General features: G+C 43.1%; 1 protein-coding gene across 2 annotated transcripts in view; it reads left to right on the top strand.

Annotated features, from left to right (window-relative positions):
- Nucleotides 1-223: 223 nt before the first annotated feature.
- Nucleotides 224-24952, top strand: part of ANKRD29 (ankyrin repeat domain 29) — a 36315-nt gene continuing 11586 nt past the window's right edge. Inside the window, exons 1-6 of one of the 2 annotated variants that reach the window (XM_071737331.1) lie at nucleotides 224-325; nucleotides 6508-6618; nucleotides 8569-8667; nucleotides 10932-11030; nucleotides 17846-17944; nucleotides 20884-20982. In XM_071737331.1, coding sequence (XP_071593432.1) covers nucleotides 305-325; nucleotides 6508-6618; nucleotides 8569-8667; nucleotides 10932-11030; nucleotides 17846-17944; nucleotides 20884-20982 — 528 coding nt within the window. In that variant the 5' untranslated portion in view covers nucleotides 224-304. The remainder of the gene's footprint in view (nucleotides 326-6507; nucleotides 6619-8568; nucleotides 8668-10931; nucleotides 11031-17845; nucleotides 17945-20883; nucleotides 20983-24952) is intronic. The other variant, XM_071737332.1, reaches the window with a different exon arrangement.

Here is a 24952-nt window from a genome sequence, read left to right as displayed (position 1 = left end):
GGGTGATGCTGCTGGATGGAGCAGTGGGTGTGGGTGGCTACAGGAGAGCCGAGCCGGCTGATTTATTATAGTAATAATTAATAATAATAATTAATTAATTAATGCCTACCTCCCCCACAAGCCTTTAAAGCGCAGAACTACCCAGAAACTCATGAGCAGAAAAGCCAAGGGGCAGAGGAAGCGGGAGGGGGGGGTAGGGGAGGTGCCGGCTCCGCGCCCCGCCCCGGGCCAGCCCCGCTTAGCCCTGGGGCGCGGACCGACCGGCGCGGAGCGGCGCGGAGCAGCGCGGAGGCGGGGCGCTGGGATGTGCAGGATGTCGTTCAAGGTGAGCCGGGCGCTGGGGAGAGGGGCGGGGGGATGATGTGCCTTGGGCCTCTCGTTTTGTGATGGCAGTGCCGGCTGCCCGTCAAATGCTCCGTTATATTGTTGTATTTAGGGTTTATTTTAATTTTATTTTATGTTTTATTAAAAAACCAAACAACAACGGGGGTTTTCCTTCTGCAGCGTGCCCCGGGAGTTCTGCGGTGGCAGCTGATGGAGATGGTGCTTCCCAGAGCTGCCATCTCTAAAAAGATGTATGGGTAGCGTTACATAAACCACAGCCCTCCAGGGAGCATCAAGCTTTAGGATGGCCGAGCTCAGCCCTGTGGGTTTTGGCGCAACCGGGATCTTCCACTTCACTCTTCTGATATCTCTGCTAGTGCTGGTTGTGTAATAGTTGGGAGGCAGTGTCTATCTGTGCTCTGTGTGTTTCAGGCTGTGGTGGCCACTGAAGACGGGCTAGTCATTTCTTTTTCTGTGATTCCTGATACTTTTTGTACTCCAAAAACCATGCAAGAGCAGTCGTTTTCAAAAGATCACCTGGAATAAGTTTTTTAGGCTGAGGAGAGGAATAAAATCACTTAGCAAAGAGGGAAGGAAGCAGCAATTTGCTGATGCTAGCAGATAAAATTTATGCTGGATGTACATCATCTTCCTCCCTGGTTGTTCAGGGCTCCTTTCTGGATGCTGTGCTTGCCCTTCTCTTATTGATCATCAGCTCTGTGCCAGTCCTTTGCCATGTTGCTTAAATTGCACTGCTTTATGTGATGGATGATTCCCTGTACTTGTCTCTTGCTCCTGTTGGTGTGTTCCTCCCAGGAGTGCTGGTGCTGTGGTGGCACTGTGTAGCAGGTGATTTCCACCTGCTCTTAAAGCCTTGGTGACTCAGGTGTCTCTGCTTACAGAGCAGATCAGCCTTCCACTGGCTGGTGAAATCTCTGTGGTCATGCCCATTTTGGTCCATTATTGGCCTCATGCCTCCTTTTTATCTTTTTCTTAGTCTGAGACTGTTCAGTTCCTTAATTCTGTCTCTATGAGGTTTTCCCACCCTTATTTCTTAAAAGCATCACCCTAATCAATGTTCTTGGTGGTGGCAGCTTCTACTTCTTGTCTTCTTCTCCTTTACTGGCCTGCTTGCATTTTTGTCTTGTCTTGTAGGTCTTCTCTTCTGCTCGGCCCCTGTCAGCTTCCTTTCTTTGCCTTATTTCTCATTTTCTCTTCCCTTGACTACTGCAACTCAAGGTAGCTCACTGTGGAAAATTTCAGCCCCCTCTTGACTCTACTTTCTCTCTCTTTTCTGTGTTTTTTTGCTTGGTGTTTTCCCTTTATTTCAGAAGACTTGCCTTGGGCTCTTACTGTCTCTGTTTGCCATTGTCTATTCATGTTTTCCATCATGTTACCCAATTTACCCATGAGGTGGCATTTATTTTTCTCACTGTCTATACACATGAATATCCTCTCTTCCTCAACTAGCTATTGCTTGTCTAAAGTTACATTTATACCTTGAAAAGCTTTTCTTTTTTTGTCAGGCTCCCTCATGTGGGATGTGTTGCTATATAATAAAGTCCTCTCTCTTTCCTTCCTAAGGCCCACTGACATTTTGCATTTTATAGTGCTTGATCAAGAGTGGTGATCAATGGCACAGAGTCCAGCTGGAGACCTGTGACTAGCAGAGTCCCTCAAGGATCACTGCTGGGTCCAGTCCTGTTCAACATCTTTATCAATTACCTTGTAATGAATTAATACAAGGGCAAGTGTAGAGTCTTGCATCTGGTTAGGAACAACCCCAAGAACCAGTACAGGTTGGGGACTGAGCTGTTGGAGAGCAGCACATGGGAAAGGGACCTGGGAGTGCTGGTGGAGGGAAGGATGGCCATGATCCAGCAATGTGCCCTTGTGGGCAAGAAGGCCAATGGCAACCTGGGGTGCATTAGAAGGGGGGTGGTTAGTAGGTTGAAAGAGGTTCTCCTCTCCCTGTTCTCTCCCCTGGTGAGGCCACATCTGGTATACTGTGTCCATTTCTGAGCCCCTCAGTTCAAGAAGACAGGGAACTGCTTGAGAGAGTGCAGCACAGACCCTCCAAGATGATGGAGTGGAACATCTCCCTTACAAGGAAAGGCTGAGGGAGCTGCACCTCTTGGGTTGGAGAAAAGGAGAATAAGGGCAACCTCATTAATGTGTATGAATATGTAAAGAGAGAGAGCCAGGAGGATGGTTCCAGGCTCTTCTCAGTTATGCCCAATGATAGGACAAGAGGCAACAGATACAACCTTGAGCATAGGAGGCTCCATATAAACATGAGGAGAGATTTTTTTTTTACTGTGAGGGTGGGCAGAGCACAGGAACAGGCTGCCCAGGCAGGTTGTAGAGTCTCCTTCTCTGAAGACATTCAAAACCCACCTGGGATGCATTCCTACATGATGTGCAAGTGACCCTGCTCTGGCTGGGGGATTGGACTCAATGATTTTTTGCGATCCCTTCCAACCCTTAACTTTCTGTGATTCTTTCTTTGATCCCAATTTCTTGCTCTTCAATGTTTTACTCAATTCTTTTGAAGTGAGTAAACCAGTTATTTCCATTAGGACTGGGTTAGAAAGTGAGAAAGAAAAGGAAATTATTCTTTTATTTTTTATTTTATTATTCCTTGTAGGAAGCAGCTGTCACTAGTGTTCTCTTTCTTCTCTCTTTTTTTTCTGCCTGTTCTTTAATCTTGAAGATCACTGTTCAAGAACAGCAGCTCTTTCTCCTCAGCTGTTGCTCCACTCTTGTGGAGCAACCGGACTCTTGTCTGCTAAGAGAAAGTCACAGGTAGGGCAGGGAGCAGGAGCTGCTGATTCCAGCATCTCAATGATACTTATCCCCTCAGTATTCCTAAGAGGGCACAGACAGTTACATTACTGCATGTTATTTTTTCTGTATTCCTGCATAAAACCAGCCTTATCAGATTTATAAGATACATCTTCCTATAGGCCATTTTTTAAATAAGTAATTTTGCTTGTTGTCAGTACAGCATTAATACAGTACCAGTTTTTCATCTTTGGGCTCTCATAAAAGTATATAAAAATTGTACTGAATATCACAGCCAGGGTTTGAAATAATGCTTTCAAGATCTTGATGAAGTGGAAGAAATTGTAGCCTGAAAGTTGCTGTGCTAGACCAAATGACATAATGAAAGATGTCATTTTCACCAAAGTTATCAGCTAATCACTTTTTTCAATCACTTTTTTTCATTACATTCCATTCCCAGACTCTCAGTGCTGACGGTCAGTTATTTATTTTAAGGAGGCTTTAGAACCAGACTATCTTTATAAGAAGAATTACATGAAAATTGCATCCAGTGAATCTCTTGAAATTCAACATTACCTCTCTTTCAGAAGTGTCTGGTGAGACAGGACTGCATTCAGAACTGAAAAACAGCAGTCAAAGCTTATCACATATGCTGCAGTTTAAAACCCATTTATTGCTCAAAAATTAATCAATTAATTAGACTATTGATCCCAAAGCAGTGTCTTACATTTGGCCTGCTAGTGATGTCAGTATCACTGGTGTCACCTGAAAATGAAGAGTACAGAGGCAGAAGTCCTTGGTTTGGAAGCAGAAAAGAAAATGCCACATGGTGCTCCTTGAGTGCCCAGATTGTTTGAATGATTTTGCACATTTCTTTCATTTTAGTGGATAAAATAGCTCAGATTTCTGTTTGGTTTTTTTATCTTATTAGTGCATGTTTGATGGCCTAGGTGTGCTGTGTAATCTACCTTTGTACAAGGAATCCCCAGCCACGCAGAGGCACGAGGGAAAGTACAAGTACTGATAGCAGTCACTCCTAAGTGGGTCAAAAGCACCAGTGGGGGAAACGTGATTTCATGCCCTTGATGCGTTGGAGAATTCTTCCATACTTTGGGTCTGATCCAAATTATGGGGACAACTTTGCTGGAGAGCTACTGTAGGAATTACAGGGCGGGGAGGGGGAAGAGGCAGGAATTTATGACTCAAGGCTGAAGACTTTGGACTTTTGCTGTCAGACTAGGGTAACACTGGCAACATAGTTCTTTTCTCTCCTCATGTAAACTGATGAAAGCAGGTAAATTGTTCCTGAATATTGATTCCAGCTCCTGCCTACTTAATCAATAAAGGTGTTGCTGTATGGTAGGCATAATGAAATGCAGTAACATTGCTACTGTGCCCTCAGAGTGGAAACCAGGCTGGAGGAAATAAATCATTCCCTGTATGGATATACTGCCATACCCCAAAGCTTTCTAAATCATTAAGGAATAGAGTGAGACAACAAAAGGTGAGGAATTTGATTCCCATTCTCTAAGATGTGTAATTCTTTTGCAGTAGGGTCATTGAAATAAAGACAATAAAACAATATTTCTAACTACCAACTCTATAAATAAATACCTGCCTAATAAATCACAGTAAAAAGGGCAACATGGGTTGCTGTATGTTTAGGTCAATTCTTGGCTTTTATATAAAATTTTGGTGGTTTTAAGGGTAAAGATAGAAAAGCAGTATTGCATTACCTCCAAGGAGTGGTACTGCTAGCTTTACTCTGATCTGCATATTTACAAATCCACCAGGAAAAATGTGTTAGCTGCGAAAGGAAGATCAGAATTTAGCCCGTTGTTCTTGCTAAATTTTTCAGACTCCTACCCCAATGTGTGCTGGTACAAGAAATATCCCTATCAATTTATAGGAGGTGTCTTATAATTTATTAAATGGTTGAAAATGCTCTCATCTCAAACAGCTGCAAATTTTTCAACATAATGAATATTAAAAATGCATCCCTTGGAAAGTGCTTAGTGTGATGGGCTTGGGATAGATTCATGCAGGATTGGTCTTGTGTCTGCTGGTTCCTGCAGGGTTTATTACTCACGAATCAGTGAAGGAAGCAATTTAAACTCCAGTCCATGCGTGCGTTTCAAGCATAAACCATTCAGTCCTGATTCTCTACTACATTATGTGTGGGCACTGACATTTAAAGATGGAGAAGTGTATATTACATTTTCTGAAGGAGAATGATTGGCTTTTATATTGACCCTGCACTCTCTTTTGGTCATCCCGAAGGCAGTAGTCACTGGTGACCAAGGCCCCTGGGTATTTTTGACACTGTTTCGGTCTAAGATGACTATTAGTGAAATGATGCTTTCCTGAAGTTTTGGTGGGTCTGGGCCTTATTAAAAAAATCAGTGGCCTGAGCCTGCTGTAGGATATGTACCACTGCCATCACAGCAGTGTTTTCTCTCCACTTCCCCCTCTGCAGTGCTTACCTGTCAAGGGCAGCTTTCTGGCAGCTGCCTGCACAGATAAGAGAGGGAGGTCAGGAGCCCTGTCTTTGTCTTTTCTGCTGTTCTCCTCCCCCTATGCTGGGGGAGTGATAATTTGCTGCTCTTCAGAAGTCATGGTGTGGCATTGTTTCAGGGACTAAGAAAGCTTCAAGAGTATTTATGTTATTACCAATTTGTTGAACAGTGGCCTGTGTTATCTAGATTTCAGAGTTTCCCAATTTTGCCCTACAGATGGCCTTGCTTACCTAGGAAATGAATCTGTAAGTCAATGGACAATAAGATTTTAGCGTGTTTTTTTGGGGTTTTTTTTGTTTTTTTTTTTAGCATCACCCAGGAAATACCTCATGTGCTCACAGTTACAATGTGTTAAATCCAAAGAGGAGGCACAACAAACAGTATGGGAGGTGCATGAACAGTACTTTTCTGGTATTGGGACTTCATATGCAGAAAAAAAGGAGACGGTAGAGAGCTAGCCTGAAACCCAGAAAGATGTCCTGCAGCAGGACTTGTCAGCAGGATGATTCATTCAGCCTCTCCTACTGTGCCCAGCCCCACCACAGAAGCAGACAATACAGGCACCAGTTTTCTCTGATGTTTCCCTGTGGATCTGGACTAGCATCATTGCCTCTCATGATGGAGCAAGCTAAGAGTCATAGGCTGCCATGGACACAGGGAAAACCTGAAACAACATGAAGGGAGGCCGATCTCCTTAATTGCACGTGGAAATTAAATTAACTTCCCTTCCATGCCCTGCTTTTACAAGAACAGCACACTACTAAGCTGAAACTAGTGTGGTTTGAATGCAGAATTTGTGTGCGCAGTCCATCCTCAAGAGTGTTTTATTTCTGCTTCTTTTTTTTCTTTTCTTTTTTTTTTTTTCCTTTTTTTTTTCCACCAGAAAGAAACACCACTTGCCAATGCTGCATTTTGGGCTGCAAGGAAAGGAAACCTGGCTCTCCTCCAGCTGCTGCTCAACAGTGGGCGAGTGGACGTGGACTGCAAAGACAGCGTATGCACCCAGCACCCCTACACCCACAGCACTGGTTTTACATTGCTTTCCATAGCTTCCTGCACCCAGGGTGTGGCAGGGATCTAAGAGGAGACATTTGAGTCTTATGGCACTTAGGGATGATTTAAAACCTCCTCTTGTCAGGACTCAAGTTTGAAACTCAAGATAAGATAGCGTGGTGATTGACACCAGTGGCAAGAGGTTAGGAATTTGCCAGCACTCAAAAATGTGTCTTACACAGTTATTTGTGGTGTTGACATTAAAGAACACAGATCCTAGCACCTCGGGCTTCTCTTTGCAAGGAAATGTCATTGCAGTGATAGATCACAGTCAAGAGTCAACTCAACCAAGCTCAAGCAGCAATGAGTCTTGTCAGCTAACAGAGCTCCTCCTGTTTTTTTTAAAAAAAATAACTTTTTTAAAAGTTTTTTAATTTTTAAATATTAAAAATACAGTTTCTCTTTAGACAGTGTAAAAGTTAGCATTTGATGTGCAGCTATCCCCACTCTGTGTGGTATGTGGTGTCCTACACCCAGCAGTGCTGTCAGAACTGCTCTTGGCCTCCTGACTGCTTCCTCTCCCACACCTGAACTTGGCACCAAAATGAAGGCACAGTACAATTTCCAAGACAAGAGGAGCCCAGAAACATTACAGAAAGATTTCGTGGGGATTTCCTTACTGCCATTGGTTGAAATTAGTTTTGAGACTAGAAGTGGGCTGAAAACATGGATAATGGGTATGCCTTGCTATTCTGCCTACAATATATGGAGAGATACTTGGTTATACTAAGCTATGGCAAAGAGCAGGGAAAAACCAAGGTTGAGAAGTGTCCAAGTTTCTTAGGTCCTGGGGCTGGCTTATTGAGAACTGTGCATGTGTTGTACAGAATTAGTGCCACTTCTAGGCTAAAGCACAGATCTGCTGCAGGTTTTCCCACTTCTAATACCTTCAAAGTGCAAGAGGTTTTCTAAGCCCATTGACTTTAACCTATTTTTTAATTTTAATTTAATTTTTGCCCTGTAGGCAAGTATTTGTCTTGTAGTACCTTCTGGAGCTGATGCTATGAGTGTCATTCTGATAGGGAGTAAAGGATGTTCAGATGAGAGCATGAAATAAGCAGGACAGAGATCAATGTAAACAATTAAGATGCATTACTGCTCATTTTATCTCAAAATAAGATTAACTTTGATCAAGGATTTTTACAGGACATTATAAAAGATTCTGACTTATTAATTATAACAGGCTTTCACATTTTCTACATGAAAAATATTTTTGTACAGTAAAGGCTGTATGCTTCTATTTTGTAAGGCCCACATTCCTTCTTTAGATTGAATTTTTTAGAAGGACAAATTTAGAAGGATAAATTTCACCCTTATGCATATGGTTTCTGCATTCTGTCTGTACACCACATATATAAAATCTAAATTTTATTTGGTTCACTGGACCAGTGACCCTACAGGGTACTGAGGGAACCTGAACACATGCTTCTGGTATGGAAAGTACTTATTCAATGTGAAGAGTCACAGAGTGAGTTTGCTCTTATCGTTTGGATAAGGAGTAAGGATTAAATCACCCTGACCTTACTCCTGACTATGACTCACGATTAAGTGACTCAGCTGAGTCATTCAGCTCCTGTGTCTAAGGTTCTTCTGGAATTATTGTTGCTATTTTTGTTGCACTTATTTTGGGACAATAAGAAGTCATGCAGACATACGTGTTCAGTGGTCAGGCCTTACCACTGCAGGCAAGTTTGTAATGTTTTTGGTTTAACATCTTCTACTCGCTCATTTTCAGAGTATCCTTGATAGTGAATTTAAAATGATGGTAGGTTTTTCAATGGTCATAAACTTCCTTCAGCTTTTCAGAAGAGGTGTTGCCTCTTCCAGACAGCCTGATTAATTGCTAGAGGTGTCTGCTATAGGTACTGACTTGCTTTTTTCTTCCTCCCAGCTTGGCACAACAGCTCTGATGGTAGCATCTTATTATGGCCACATAGACTGTGCACGGGAACTGGTGTTGCAAGGAGCAGATATCAATCTGCAGAGAGAGGTAGGAGAAGTTCTGCATTCAAATAGGCATTGATTTATTAGAAATAATAAAAGACTGATTGTTGCTGTTTGCCATCAGCTTATTTGTCACTTGCTATGCAGTGCATGTGTAAACATAGTCTGTTCTCCTGAGGACATCAAGGAATCAAATGGCTGCTGTTCATAATAGAAAATGAGATGCCAGGGGTATATTTATAAATAATTCATCAAACATTTTCCAGCTCATCTAGTTGGTGAGGGTCAGTTACATTTGAGATGTAACCCCCCAGGATTGCACTGCTTATGCATCTGCAATTTTACTTACTGGCACAATAATTTATAGCTCTCTGGATGGAATAAATTATATAGAGAAGTCATTTCGATTTTCAGCATCTGGTCATTAAAATGGAGTGAATACCATTGCTAGCACAGGGATTATTTTGACTGTTATGCATTAGAGTTGATGCCTCTCAGTCTGTGCCATCTCATCTCTAACAAGCTCACAGATTAATCACCTGTACCCTACCCTGCATCTCTGCTTTGCATTCAAAGCATCTCTCCCACCCTGACGTGCTTACCTGTGGAAGAGACCTTAGTGGTTGGTCTGGGGCAAGTGCCTTCCTCTAATACTCCATGCATATGGTTGCAAGGAGTCCCTGCAGGCACTCTGCTCTGTGTGCTGCCTACACAGAGAGCAGAATTGCTGTGGGACAATGAGAGTTTGTCCCAGGAGAAGAGCAGTTTGAGGAGGGCACAGGATAACGTGGGATGGTGGCAGGCAGTGCAGGGCAGCAGAATCCCCATCACTTCAACAATACAAGCCAATGTTTCTCACTTTCCTTGGTTACCTGGAACTGAAGCATTAATCTTTGCTGACATCTGCAAGTTATTGAGTCAGTGGATGCCATGTTTGATGATGTCTTTACACTTACTGGCCTAAACTTGCTCTAACTATGATTGTCAGTGTCTTTCAGTGGGGTCCTGTTCCAACAGAACATGTATTTAAACACATCCCTTCCCTTAGGTAAATATTGCTTGGAAAGAAGCAGCAAAAGGAAAAGCTGAGAACAGTTTTATGGAGCTGCTTTTCTATATCACTCAGGATGTTCTGATTCAGAGAGCCAACAAAAAGACAAACACCGACATCCTCGAAAATCACTCCGATGCAGATTAAATTTAAGCTGTGAAGGCCAACAGCACTGTTCTGAACCTAAATCTACATACTCAAACCAATGCTCTTGTACTCTGAAGTTGTTGTGTCTGGCACAAGGTGATCTGAAATGGTGTCAGAGGATTTTCCTCCTCTGTCCCTCCCTCCTTCCCTCCCTCTCTCCCTCATTTTCTCTCTTCCTCCTCTTTCCTTCTCTTTCTGTCTTTTCTCTCTTTTACCACTTTTTTTCCTCTCTCTCTCTCCTTTATCACTTTTTTCCTCTCTTTTCTGTCTCCCTTTTTTCTCTCTTTTTTCTTTTCTCTTTCCTTCTCTTCTTCCCTCCTTTTCCTCAATTTCCATTCTCTCTTTATTCCTCTCCTTCCCCCTGTTCCTTCCCTTCTTTTTTTTTCTGTTCAGCCATTGCCATCTTGCATATTCTTCCTCTGGGTCCTGTGTACTCAAATGCTGATGACAGTATTTTATGCAACTAGTATAAAATACGGGATTTCAGTGAGGTTAAGGGAAAGCAGGAGCTGCAGGGCTGGTTGTAGTTGCTTGAAGGCTGCTTGGATGGCCAGGGAGCTGCTGCTTCAAGACCCAAGGCTGACTTATGCCAAAAGCAGTCACATTTTGTCAATGGGGAGTGAAGCAAGCTGGACCTCTGCTGTACTAAATAACCAGCTCCCAGGTCTTTCCACACCTTGATCCAAATCCATCCCATGCTCTTATTTGTCTCAGGTTTTATCAGCAGGTGAAACAGGGTTTGGTTTCAACTTGGCTGTTCCTCTGTTACACAAGATTGCCATTTTCTTATTTTGGGCTTGCTTTCCCTATCTGGTGACTTGATGGAAGTGAGAGAATGTTAAGAGGTCTATATTTGAAACTTGGTGCAAGGCTCTTACGAAGTTTGGATTTTACTCCGTGAAAATTACGCTGGAGAGATTTTTCAGTGCAATTGGAAGAAAACTGACCTAAGATACCTGGTGTCCTCTGGAGCTCTCAAAATCATAATTTCTTTTCAGCTGATACTCAACTGATGGGGCTCAGTACTTTTAAATATGAAATGTATATACTTCAGTCAAGTGTGTTATGTGTTTGGGTTTTTTTAATACTTCTTCTTTTTTTTTTCCTTACAGTCAGGTGCTACTTCTCTGTTCTTTGCTGCACAGCAAGGCCACAATGATATAGTGAAGTTTCTCTTTGAATTTGGAGCTTCCACTGAGTTTAAGACTAAAGTAAGATGATGGGTCTATTTTTGCATGCTGGTACATTCTGGCAATCAAGGCTGGTTTTTTTCTTATTCACATGAAATGTGACATGGCAGCAGGAAGATGATAAAAGATTTCCTCACTTCAGTGTTTTCTGAGTAATACGAGCAATACATCATATTCTGAAAATACTAACTTGGAACTAGCTTTCACTACCTAAACTTAATAGGATAAGTTAATGAAAGATCAGTCCCTTGGTAAGTGACCTCAGTCTCTCCTCTTAAGCTACCCTCCAGTATGAGAACAAAGGGGGGTTTTGTACCTGTTAGGTAGAATCCCATTTTAGGTGTACATGTACTTCACTTGCATAGTCTGGGATTTCATCTACATTAGGATGTCTCTTCATACCACCATAAGGTACATAAGAGTATAATGGCTTCAGTGCTCCCCAAATTCCCATATATCTGCCTGTGACAAGAAGATAAAATGCACTTCAGAGCTTCTGTTTCTTTGTTCAGTCAGGCCCCTTGTCAAAAACTTCTTAGAAAAGCCAAAAGCAGAGACAGCAGAGCCTGGGTCTGGTTTATCACCCCTCATGGGGTGAACAGCATTAAGAACAGCACTTCATCCCTGACAACAGTACACTCAGTTTCACTGTCCAGGGCATCACCAGCACCTCTGCTTTTAGCAAACAAAACAAAAGCAATATATTTGAATTAAATATTCTTGCCCTTGACATGCTCATTTTGGGGAATTCCCATGATCTGACTTGCCCTGGAATCCATAGTGATATGTTTGCAGTAGAAACAATAGTTCTTTACCCCACAGTAACCAATTCTTCAAGACATTATAGTTTGTGATTTGAATGATTCACTCAACCCATACCTGCTTTCCAGAGTCCCTAGAAATTCCAGCTTTAAATACTAAGGGAACTGATGGAACATAAGAGACTCAATTCCTGATGCTCCACAGCCAAAAAAATTCTGAGGTTTTGTGGCCAGGGTCCTCACATGCCTGTAGGAGTAGGATTCTAGTCCCCCAGAGAGCTGTGCTTATGATAAGCAGCTGACCACAGCAGCAATCAGTAAATTTAAAAACACAAATGAAATTGTGGCTGTTCAACACACCAGGGAGTGCAGCTTTGGAACCTGGCAATGTAGGAGGTTGCAATGCTAAGTTCAAGAGCTGGACTTTAAAGTTCTGGATAATTGCATGTGAGATAGTTATTGGAAGAAGCTGCACATTAAAATAGTCTTTTATTTCAGGGTGTAGGTGAGGGTTAGCAAGATTCAGAAGGATTATCATCTCTTCATTTCAGCTGTATGCAACTGGGTGAGTGAACTTACACTGTCCTTTGAGTCATCTGGTGTATAAAAAGCCCACTGCCCATTGCATGGTGCAGCCATTGCAAAGGAGCAAAGGTGTCCCAGGTTTAGGAACAGCCTGGAACTGCTCACCCCAGCTTAGCAACTGGGAAGTGTTTCTGCAGAGAGATGTTAAGTGGTGAAAGCAGGGAGCTCAGTAAGAAGATGGAGGCTGATAACCTTATTCTGTTTAGAAGGCCAGTTAGAGTTTTACCAAACCTTTCCACAGCCTGTGAACTAGGAGTTTGTGAAGAGGCCAAAACTTGGCCCAGAAGGTGAACAGCAGGCTTGAAACTGTCTGATCTTCGTGACAATATAAGATCTCATATGAAGAAAACAAGATATATTGATGTGAATCGCTCAGGCATGTAAGAGGGAGCAAAGATCTACATGAAAACACTCCTGCATTTAGCTGCTCCTAATGGATAAATGCAGGTTTGGGCTCTACTGTTGCTCACCTTGAAACTTCACTCCCAGCCCCCATATTCTTGCCTGCCTCCTCTTCTCAATTCAGGCCTGACCTGGCCCATATGCTAGTCCTAGGTATATTTTAAGATGCAGTTTGCTCTTCTTCTCCAGGCCACAGTTTTTCTGCCACTTCTAGTCAAGCTGGTCATAAGACAGCACCAGCTCTCACAGGATGTGACACAGCAAACTGGTGTGCAATGTGTATGTGAGGCTCTTTTCCAGCAGCTTCAAACATGCAGCTCCAAGCACTCCCTCCTTCCCATCACCTCTTCTAGGGATGTGTTGGTCACTTCAGCACTCACACTATGGCACAGGCTGTGGTGCCTGAAGAGGCTCTTAAAAGCTGCTCAGAGGATAGCTGTGCTAAAATGAACCTATGCAAGATGAAAGTGGCACTTTTAACACTTTAAAAAGTTGTTAACCATGGTGTCCATGCTCTCTTTGCTGACAGGATCTGCTGTCTCTGAATAATAGTATGAGGGCTTTGCTAGATTCATTGTTAATGCTGAGACCTGTCCTGGAAATTACCATGTTTGTTCTTTCACTCATTCCTTGCCTGGGGGCTACAGCTCTTCTGAAATGAGCATCTACACAAGGGATCCAAATACTTACAGCTCCCAGAGTGGGCTTTGGTAACCCACCAGATTTTTAGACTGAGGATGTGTGGGAAACTTGTACTGTAACTTGTACAACTTCTACTTTGTGCAGCAGTGTTTACCTGAGAAGGAGGCACCACTGAGAACATACTGCATTGGCAGGGTGGACCTTTCATTGGCCTTCTAGTGTGTTTTTGTATCAGTTCAATTTCCTGGTTTAATAATAGGGTTTTCGTAGCTTGGAATTATTCCATCAGACCATCGTTCTGTTAACAGGTTCCTCCATCCCCCACCCAAACCCCAGAAACTGTACATTTGACAAAATACACCTTTTCAGGTCAGAGAAAAGGTATTTTCCAACTAAGACGCTCGGCTGGGAGCAGCGCTGAAAAAGATATAGCAAATTCTGACTGTTTTTAAAGAGCAATATAAAATAAATCTGTTTGTAAAGAACTTTCTATTATGAATGAAGACATGGGACTAAAACAAGAAAACAAAGTTGGATGTATGCTAGGAAGCAGAGGCTTTAAAGCAACAAAATGTAAGGCTCAATATCTTTTTCATGCACTGTAAACTGCAATTAGTACGATTGTTACTCATATACGATATTGCTGGAGAACCACTTTAATATAAATGTTCAATTCTTTTTACCCCTTGTATCATTAGAGTTGATATTCACTAGAATAGACAAAGTTCTAAAATAGTGTCAGCAATAAATGCTGATGTTTTATAGAGAATACCCCTATTAGACGCTATTATCTATTTAGTATAAATTCATATTATTTGCTGATATGATTCTGCGTTGTCCCAGTCTGGCATCCTTAGAAGTATGCATCATAAGTTGAAACATATTCTCTTTTCTTATTCTGAGACATGTTATGTGGGTTTTTAAAAGGCTTTGCATGGTGGCATGGTTCCTGAGCAGTACTGCCAGTCACACGGTGTGTCAGAGGCTGTTTTTCAGCGGGTTGTGATTTCAGATGATCAGTTCCCCTTCCTCATAGCATATTTCTGAGGTGATAAAACACTGTATAATTCTAAGGTACTTTCAAGCAATGATGATAGAGGTGAAGGAAGAGGTAGGCAAATAGGGAGGGAAGAATCTACACCAGATAAGTTGGTCTTACCTGGTGCTGCTGTTCCATGTGCTTACTGCATGGCAGATGGGCAGCTGCTGTTTGTGCTGCCAAAAGGGAGGACAGACTGTGTGGGGGCAAGAAAAATGGTTTCAGGGGAGGAATTACAGAAGTAGGATCCCATAATCTTCTCCACAAGGACAAGGTATCAACCCCACTCCTCACTCCAGTTGAGTAAATTACATTCTGATTATTCCAATTCTTCCCAAAACTATTTTTCTACTTTCAAAGTGTCCTATCTGAGCTGGAAGGGTTTGCAGTAAAGGATTAAAAGAAGTTATATTGTGTCAGGAAAGAGGATATGAGCAAGAAATAAACTCGAGGTGCTGTGCCTTCCCTCAGCTGCAGCACCAGCCTCCTCCTGCTGCAGAAGCATCTCTGTGGCTGCCCTGTGGCTGCTCAGGTGTCCCTGCTCCCACTTCCCTCCTCCTTCTAAGAGTTTCCAAGAGCCATTCCAGTACCAGAGGTGATGCTTCAGCATCTTACTTGTCTCAGATGAAGACAAAAAGGAAAGAAAATGGGGAATCACATGCCTGAAAAGGATTTTAAAACTCTGTAATTTACTTCTTCTTTTCAAATAGCCTATAAAAAAGAGGGTTTTCAGCTAGAACTTGCTGGAGGAAAGGCTCTTGTACTGGCAAGAAGGGAACAAAGTGCAAGAGAAAGCAAGACAGAGGCTCAGTAGGGGTGGGAGAATGCTGAGTTTTTCTCCTCCTAACAAACCATGAACCTTCACACTAACAATTCCTTGATTTAACTGAGTGCTTTCCTAAGACATGGTCCAAAGACATGGAAAAGATTTCTAGTCCCAGCTTCCCTTTTCTTAGGGCAAGACCTGTCTCTTTATAAGAGCATTCAAATGATTCTCAGTCTCTTCTTTGGAATGTATTCTCCTTCACAGGAGATGAAATAAAGCAGGTTTTAGAGCCCAGTTGTCTCCCTGACTAAGGAGCAAACCTTTGAGCCAAGTAACTGTTACTCAGTTCTCTCTGGCTTCATAAATATTTGGTTCGGGTTGGGCAGCTAGAACTGAGGATTATCTGAGGCTTTTTTCTGACCCTTGGACTCTGATCTAGTTGTTACCCTAGTGTGAAAGATCTAAATGGTATATTTTGGAAACGTGTTATTTTTTTAAATGAACCTGTTTAAAACAGTTCTCTAAACTCTTGGTCAGGATCCCCATTTTGAAACACATAGACATATCCTGAGAGAAATGTCTTCTCTCCTAAACCTCAGGCTCTGGCATCTCCCAGGTTGAGATCATGCAGTTTGACTCCAAGTGATGGGCTTCAGCACTACTGTGCTAACTGTGGTTGGCTTTGCAGGCCTGCCTTTTGTTTGGGACCTGGCATTTGGTTCCCTCCAGAAATTTTGTTAAGAAATTAGGTTAATAACCAGTCTTCATGAAATAACAGGAGTTTGTTGACAATGCCAGAAGTTTAGAAAACAAAAACCAGACCATAAAGCAATATAAAAAACTATGCAGCTGAGTATGTCTATTTACCCTCTATACAGGGAGCCTTGATACTTTTAAGCTTCCTAAAACTCATCCTTCCCTCCCTTTTCACAGAGGACCTCCAATCTGGATAGCACAGTTCCTTGTTTTAGCTAACTTTCTCCCTCTGTTTTCTTCAGGAGAAGAGTCTTTAAAAATGTCTCAGTTCTTTGTAGCCCTTTGATCTGGTAAATCACTATTCCAGCAAAGCATCTTTCAGCTGATTGGAGACAGGAAATGCATTTCACAAAGCTATTAGCTTTTGCCATTGTCTTGTAAGTGTGTATAAGGTGTTTTTTATGCAGGAACCATTGTGATTGCTTTTGTGTTTTGTTCCAGTAGTTCCTATTAAATTAGGGTAGTTTAATTTGACAGGAAAGTTTAATGACTCATTGTAGCTGTAGAGTGACTTAACTCCACTGACCTGACTACGCACTATATTTACTCAAATAATCCAGAAATAATATGCAAATCTTAAATTGTCATATAACAGCTTCACTGTGACTTTGCTGATGCTCAAGCTTTGTTTGATTTTCAATGTTGTGCAGAAGAGGGGTGAATATGAGTTTTTGAGAGAAGCTATAGACAGTCCCTGTGGCTAGTTCAGTCATGTCAGAGCTTGAGTTCTCATGGGGTTATTATAGGTACCACAGATAAGTAAATTTGATTGGCACTTCCCATTATAAGAGATCCATTTGGCCATTCAAGCTGTAACTTCTCTTGTGAATATGTCTGTGTGGAAAATTTCAGAAAAAACTTTGGAGCTGCTTCAGAGAACGAGGCTGAGGGAAAACACAGTCTTTTGCCCACAATAACAGCTCTAGAGACCATTTATCTGACATACTTTAGATAGCTTATCTTGTGGAGGAGGTGCTTGAGAGTGGGAGAAGGCAGGGAAGGAGAGAGACGACTTCTGATGTAGATGACTTGGAGTATGTATCATGCACAATGGCATGGTTCTGTCCCAGGCAGAGGATAAGAAGTTCCTCTCCATGTCAGTGTCAGAAATAATGGTAATTTTTAAGTGGGGCATAGTGCACTTAAGATGGCAAGATGCACGTTTGCTGGCTTGGAGTCAATAGTTTCCTTTCTCAGAGGGCTACAAAGGGAGCCTCTCTACAAGAAGGATTTGATGCATGTGCCTAGGTCTCCCTTTAGTGGTGACATGCAGCAACTATACCTGGGACTGATGCTACCTGCAGGGATCCCTTTAGCAGAAGAAATGGGGCTTTCACTGATGGATTTGGTCTTACTTGCACTTCCACAGTTAGGTAAGCATGTTTTAAAATGCATCTTCCCTGTTCTTCTTCAGGCCAACAGTCCACAAGGACACAACAGGGCATGAGGTTCTGGCCAAAGCAGAGTAGATGATCAGTAGGGGTTGGAGCAGGGGAAAGGTGTGTTGCCCTTCAGTAGGTGGAAGAGCCTGGCAGGGTTGGAGGGGTTTGACTGTAAAGGGAAGAGACATGGGGGAGCTGTGAAGGGAAGAAGGCTTCTGATGGGAAGGCAGAAGGCAAGGAACAAAAAGCAGAAATTTCTTCGTTCCTATCCCTCACTAAAAAAGAACTTTAGGAGAAAAGGTTTTATAGTGACAGAGCCAAGTTTAAAGATTTATGTGGCCAGACAAAAATTTCAAAAGATTGAGTAGCTAGTCACTTCAGAACTGCTGTGAGCCAGATTTTGAAAAGCCTTAAATTTGACTTTTTTTTTTTTTTTTATGGTGATGTTCAGTCCAGCATCTGCCCTATCACCTGACTGTAACCATTCTTTTTCTTTTTCCCAGGATGGAGGCACTGCCCTTCTAGCTGCTAGTCAGTACGGGCATGCAAAAGTAGTGGAGACACTGTTGAAGCATGGTGCCAACATTCATGATCAACTTTATGTAAGTTATTTGACACAGATAATATTGACAACACTGGTGGTGGAACAAATGTGCTGTTGGTTGGACAACAGCAGATACTCTGGCTCTATCCAGGAGAAGCATTTGCCAAATGTTGTGGTTTTGTAGTACTCTACTCTTCTAAGATGTGAATTTTGTTAACCATCTGCTTTTCATAATCCTGGGAAAGTAGTTCAAAATTGGGCAAGATGTTTTGTCTGACTTTTGGTTTGTTACCTGTATGAAGGATTTGTACCAAATATGGATCAGATTTGTTTTATCCATTAGCCTTGAACAAAAGGCCGTGTCATGTTCTACCCTGATCTGCATTGCAGGCAGAAGAGTGAATAGCTATAAGGCCCTTGAGGTACTAGAGAATCAGTTAATCAGTTTTCTGACAGAAAGAGTAGTAAAATTTAAATCTTTAAGTATCCTAAAAATATTTCTCTAAAATATCAGTTAAAGTTATGTTATTTGGTTTACTGTGCATCTCTCGCTTATTAGTGTTTTGGGCGAATAATGGTTAAAATTGCTGAACTGATATTGTTTAGTTGACCTTTCAGAAAGCTGGATTGAGCCAATGAACTGGACTGAATTTAATTTACTCCATCAGAAACAAAAATAAATTGAGCTCTTCAGCATTCAACAGAAAAAAAGTGGCAGATTTTCCCTCCACTTCCCACCACGCTTTCCTACCCCTGGGCACTCAAGACTGACAAAGAGGACTTCTTCCCCAGGGATATATGAGTTTTTTTGGCCATTTCCCTGGGCTTTGGATCTGCAGGATGCTGTTGCACTCTCAGCTGCCACAAGTGTGAGGAGTGGGTGCTGAGGGCTGGTGACTGCAGAAGCCACCAGCACCCTGGGGTGAGGCAGTGGTCACTCAGGATGTCCCTACTTCTGTTGCTACCCTCACCCTGAATTTATAAAGAATTACTGCTGTGCAAACAGCAATTGCCTCTCTGATCTGAGGGCAGTGATTCATACTTCTGCACAGTAATCCCAGGGGTTACCACTCAGTTTAAAAATAGCCATGCTGCCACACCTGAGGGCACCTATCTAGAAGTGAAGGCAGTAAAAAACTTCCTTGTTGTCCCTCCTGAAAATGAGTAATATTTGCAGTTGGATTTAGAGACATATTTTTATTGCTCACAGACATTGAGCAATACCAGTCAGAAATAGCTGCTTAATAAAATAAGAACACAGTCTACTGAGAAGGAGCATTTTCCTGGCTCCTTTTGTTGGACGTCACCAAGCTGCAGTTGCAAAGTGGTACCTGGCTGGCACTTTCACTGTCAGGTGTCCTAACAAGGGGGAATTTGAGCATGTGTTTGAGTAGTCCTCACACAACCCTCAAGATAGGTGTTTTAATCTTAAATTGACTGATCTAGGGGTAAAAGAGAAGACAATACCCTAACTAATAGTATTTCTTGCAGAAATATTATAGCCTCAGAACAGGTTTCGTATTACAGCATCGATTCAAATAAAGTAGAAAAAACCAGTCGTTTTTTAAATGGCTAGGAGATAGGGAACCCAAGGTTCTCCATCTTGATTGATGCTGCAATAGAGAGCTCTTTTAATATTACACAACCTTGTTTACTTTCTACATGGAATTGTTCTCACTGTACCTGTCCCTGCAAAGGACCCAACACCTTCACCCTGTTTCATCTACTCACATAGCAACCAGAGAAAGCAGCCCCACAGAGAGCCCAGGGCTGTGCATTTGTAGTGCTAGCAGACACCTCTCTTGTTTACCAGGGCATTTGTCTTGAAATCAAGGTCAATACAATCTAAATTGAGTCCCCAGGGCACTATATTCAGCACATGCTCCACTAAAGCTGTGCTGAGTTTTGCAGGAAGAGCAGTAACTAAGCAGCATCTCTCAACAGAGAGCTGCATTTGGCCCTAGCATAGTGATATGCCAACAAGGTCAACAACAGGCTTCCATTAAAATGCCCCATATTTTGTGATGAGCATATGCATGAGTTGGCATGAGATGTCTACTTGCACATCTGAGATATAGTGAAGGGGTTCATTCATTACTCTGTTAAAGCTAGAAGAGTCTCATCTCCTGGGAAAACTTGCCTTAGCATGCTCTGTGCTGAGTCCTGTGGATACAGGATGGGTGAACCACCTGTCCCAGGCTCAGTGCAGGCTTCCACTTCTTGGTTGGATGCATTGTAACGCTGTTTGGAAATTTTCCATCAGAAAACCCTTAATGAAATGTGACTTCTAAATCTTTTGCCTAAGGAGGAAGAAGTTTCTGTGAAGTCGAATTCTGAGAACATCTGCACATGAAAGACATGTTGAGGAAAAATGAAATCTCTTCTTCACAATTCTTTCACAACCTTTTTGCAGGAAAATGCTTGTTTCTGATAGGGCTATGAGATACTCTGTTTTGCATGGGCTTCTTTTGTATTATGGTATTGTAGGTGAAGTCTCTTCCACAAGATGTGCCAGCGCAGAGTCATGGTAGCTGCTGGCATGGCACAGTAGTATAGCACTGTACTTACTACTTGAGGCTTCAGTGCTGGAGCCTCTAGTCTTGCAAAGTACCTGAACATGTTTTCACCATGTCTCTATGTGGTAGAACACATCTGCATGAACATATAAAAGATAAATGAACCTGTATTTCCATACAGGAATTAATTTCTACTAATGTAGATCAATGCTTCAATGAACTAGATTCTTAGTATTCCAGAACCATGGTTTAATGCTCAATTTGATGTATGGTAGGAGCCAGTACCTGTGCATGCTGAATGAAAATGCTGCCATAGTTTGTTACAAACTAGACTTTGGATTTTGGTAATTAGTTCTTGAGCATGGCTGTATATTTGCTGTTACACAGCTTAGGAATGAGAACCTGATTCAGTATGGTTTGGTTTTGTTGTAAAAATTGGCATCATTTCAACACAGTGCAAGCTGGGTGTATTTGTGCTTAGGATGGAGCTTCTGCAATTTTCCTGGCAGCACAAGGAGGCTATCTGGATGTCATCCGATTGCTGCTTTCTTCGGGAGCAAAGGTCAACCAGCCACGGCAGGTAAGCTCAACGCTTAGGGAAGAGCTGAGGTCTCATTTTTTTTACAGTTAGGAATTAAAGCAGTGTTAGTTTTCTCTGGGCACCTAGCTCCCATGGAAGTGCTTCCCTGGAAGACTGCAAGACTGTGGCTGTGCCCGCGTTTGTGTTTTAGTTCAGATTGGTAATGTGGTTTTGAAGCTAGTAACCCAGTCATTGCTGCTTGCATGCAAACTAGATTGTTTCTGGGAGAAGTGAAACTGGAAGTTCTGCTCAAGGTCTGCTGCACCAGTTGTAATTACACCCTAAAGCAGATCAAACAGCTGACTGATCCTCTGAGCAGATTTGAACCACATGCACATTTGGTCCAGGGACCAAACTAAATCAAAACGAAACCCTCCAGCTGTGTATAATGTTGATGTGAGGGCCTTGCACTACCTCTTACTACCACTGATCTTCTGCTGTACCAAGTACCTTGTGAAGGTGTACACAGCCTATCACATCCCTGTGCTCTTTTGGAAATGCTTGGAAAAGTTTTTTAAAATTTGAAAACTCTAATAGGATACTGTGGTGTATTCACCAATTCGCACAGAAGACAGTACTAAATTTGGTATATTGAAATAACCAGGCCGTCAGTACTGGGGCTTCTGTGTCCAAGATGACTTTGGACAAAAGCTTTTAGGTTTATTCTTTTTAGTTTTATTTTGTCTCATCCCTGTGCAGTCTGAAACTCAAACATGAGTTTTACCTTTATCTCTGGAAGTCGTTGATGCCTGTGGAAAGCCTTGTTGCCTCAATTTCCAGCTACTTGCTCTAGTGAGCTTGATCCTGCAAACCCAGTGCCAACTGTAAGTGTGAAATTAGCTCCTCCATAGGTAGTGGGACTGCTGTTTTATCATTAAATGACAAGTACGACCTAGATTGGTGGCTGGATCAGAGGTCCCTGCTAGGGTGATAAGGGCTAGATCCACCTTACATCGTTGTATGCTGGTGCTGGTTAAAGGTGCAAGAGACTATGGGTACATGCCTGCTGCAGTGAGACTTATAGAAAAGCTGTCTGGGTTTAAAAAAAAAACAATTCCTTAATCATTTAGCTGTTTCTTGACTCTAAAAATCAGTGGTTACACAGCTCATTTAGATGCTAATTTGAGTAGGCAGCTGTGTGAGTTGCATGGCTAGCTTTATTTCTATCACCTAGAAATTCCTGGTTTTCCCAGGAGTCTTTTCCTGCTTTGAGAGAACCTCCCTTGTGGTCTGCTGAAGCCCTGCAGGCTACATAGCTGCCCTGGGTCTTCGCTGCACATTTTAAGTTGATGGGATAAGAAGGTCTTGTCTTTGCAGTCTGTCAAGTATGGCTGCCAGGTGGCTGTGATCACTGACTTCAACAAGTAAAAAATCATCAGGCAAGAACATGTGAATGTGAAAACGCTAATAACAGTGGACAGTGTGGCACGTGACAAGGTTTGTTGGGTATTTTCAGTATTTCCTTTCATCTGCACTAGAAAACCTGCCCAAGTATAGCCTGGAAGCAGAGACTGATCTGTATGATTTCTCCTGCATCTGTAGGTCTGCACAGCTTCCCTGCTACTCCTATAGCATAAGGAAACTGGATCAGCATTTTATGTGGCCAAACTGAAGTAATTTTCCTACTGCCTCTTCCCCCACCTCTGCAACACCAGAGCTGTGATGCCATCTACTCCCTAGGGTGATGCTTTAGTTGCTCCTAGGCTGCCTCCACACTGTCTCCAAAGATCAAGATTAAGAAATGTTGCTAAAAGCTGTTAATTAATGCAGTGTAAAATATCAGTGCAGAGGGGTAAGACCAAGGTATGCATTAATGCCTATTGAGTGGGTCAAAATAAATTTGGGGGGCCTTAGATTTAGCTCCACCAAGTTGCCATAAAAACTGCATTCTGCTAACCATAACTTCCCAGCTAATTCTTTCTGACAGTATTTTTTTAGCTCTCTAATCCAATCTCTACAACACAATGTTTCATGAGGCATTTTTAAATCTTAGTTGGGGCAAAGACTTCACTGAATGTGAAGGCACTGAATGTGCCTCCTGGCTCTGTTTCATCTCCAGCAGGACTGGCTTGCTTTGCTTCAGGGTGCCTCTGATCCCTGCTAAGATTCTGCCTGGGTAAGTCCATGGCATTTATATTTGGGCCCACTGTAACCAGAAACATTTTCTTAACAAATGGACCATTTTTACTGTTTAATTAGGAAAGTAATGGTTGGATGGACTTCAGTCCCTTCTTACTAGCAAACAAATTTGCACTTTGTTCGAAGGTGGTCATGAGGCTTGTAGCTCCTAGATGGGGCAGTTTTGATGCCAGATGACTCCCCCTGTCAGTACCAAACCACATTCCTCTCCCTGCTGTAGGAAACTTTCTTAAGCAACATAGCATTGGATGTAGGGCTGCAGTTTGCCAGGTGCGACTTCATGCTTCTCCTTCCTTATGGTATCCAGGTTTTCCTAATTTGGGGGCTTAATTCATGCATCAACATCAACATTACCAACAGTCCTGGCTAACTGGGGACATCCCAGATGATTGGAAGTTGGCGAATGTCACGCCAATCCACAAAAAGGGCCAGAAGGAGAACCCGGAAAACTCAAGGGCCGTCAGCCTGACCTCAGTGCCTGGCAGGGCTATGGAACAGATCATCCTCAGTGTAATCACACAGCACCTACAGGATGGACAAGGGGTCAGACCCAGCCAGCACGGGGTTAGGAAGGGCAGGTCCTGTCTGACCAACCTGATCTCCTTTTATGATCAGGTGACCCGCCTGGTGGATGAGGGGAAGGCTGTGGATGTGGTCTACCTGGACTTCAGCAAGGGCTTTGACACCGTCTCCCACAACATTCTCCTGGAAAAGCTGTCAGCCCACAGCTTGGACAGGAGCACCCTGTGCTGGGTTAGGAACTGGCTGGAGGGCCAGGCCCAGAGAGTGGTGCTGAACGGAGCTGCATCCAGTTGGTGCCAGGTCACCAGTGGTGTCCCCTAGGGATCAGTGTTGGGCCCAGTTCTGTTTAATATCTTTATTGATGATTTAGATGAGGGGATTGAGTTCGTCATCAGCAAGTTTGCAGGTGACACTAAGTTGGGGGAAGTGTCAATTCCCTGGAAGGCAGGAGGGACCTGGACAGACTGGAGAGTTGGGCTGATTCCAATGGGATGAGGTTCAACAAGGCCAAGTGCCGGGTCCTGCACTTTGGCCACAACAACCCCATGGGGAGCTCCAGGCTGGGCACAGAGTGGCTGAGAGCAGCCAGGCAGAAAGGGACCTGGGAGTCTGGATTGACAGGAAGCTGAACATGAGCCAGCAGTGTGCCCAGGTAGCCAAGAAGGCCAATGGCATCCTGGCCTGTATCAGGAACAGCTTGGCCAGCAGGTCCAAGGAAGTGATTCTGCCCCTGTACTCAGCACTGGTGAGGCCACACCTCGAGTCCTGTGCCCAGTTCTGGGCCCCTCAGTTTAGGAAGGATATCGAGGTCCTGGAGCAGGTCCAAAGGAGGGCAACCAGGCTGGTGAAGGGACTCGAGCACAGATCCTATGAGGAGAGGCTGAGGGAGCTGGGGGTGTTCAGTCTGGAGAAGAGGAGGCTCAGGGGAGACCTCATCACTCTCTACAACTCCCTGAAAGGAGGGGGTAGCCAGGGGGGGTTGGTCTCTTTTCCCAGGCAACTCTCAGCAAGACAAGAGGGCACGGTCTCAAGTTGTGCCGGGGGACGTTTAGGTTGGACATTAGAAAGAATTTCTTTACTGAGAGGGTGATCAAGCATTGGAATGGGCTGCCCTGGGAAGTGGTGGATTCTCCATCCCTGGAGATATTTAAAAAGAGACTGGATGTGGCACTCAGTGCCATGGTCTGGTAACTGCAGCGGTAGTGGATCAAGGGTTGGACTTGATGATCTCTGAGGTCCCTTCCAACCCAGCCAATTCTATGATTCTATGATCTGCATGCGTCCACCTGCCTCTTGTGTCTCCTCCTGC

The sequence above is a fragment of the Heliangelus exortis genome, chromosome 2 (genome assembly GCF_036169615.1).
Source record: "Heliangelus exortis chromosome 2, bHelExo1.hap1, whole genome shotgun sequence".
In the NCBI taxonomy this organism is placed as follows: domain Eukaryota; kingdom Metazoa; phylum Chordata; class Aves; order Apodiformes; family Trochilidae; genus Heliangelus; species Heliangelus exortis.
This window is presented reverse-complemented; position numbering and strand designations above follow the sequence as displayed.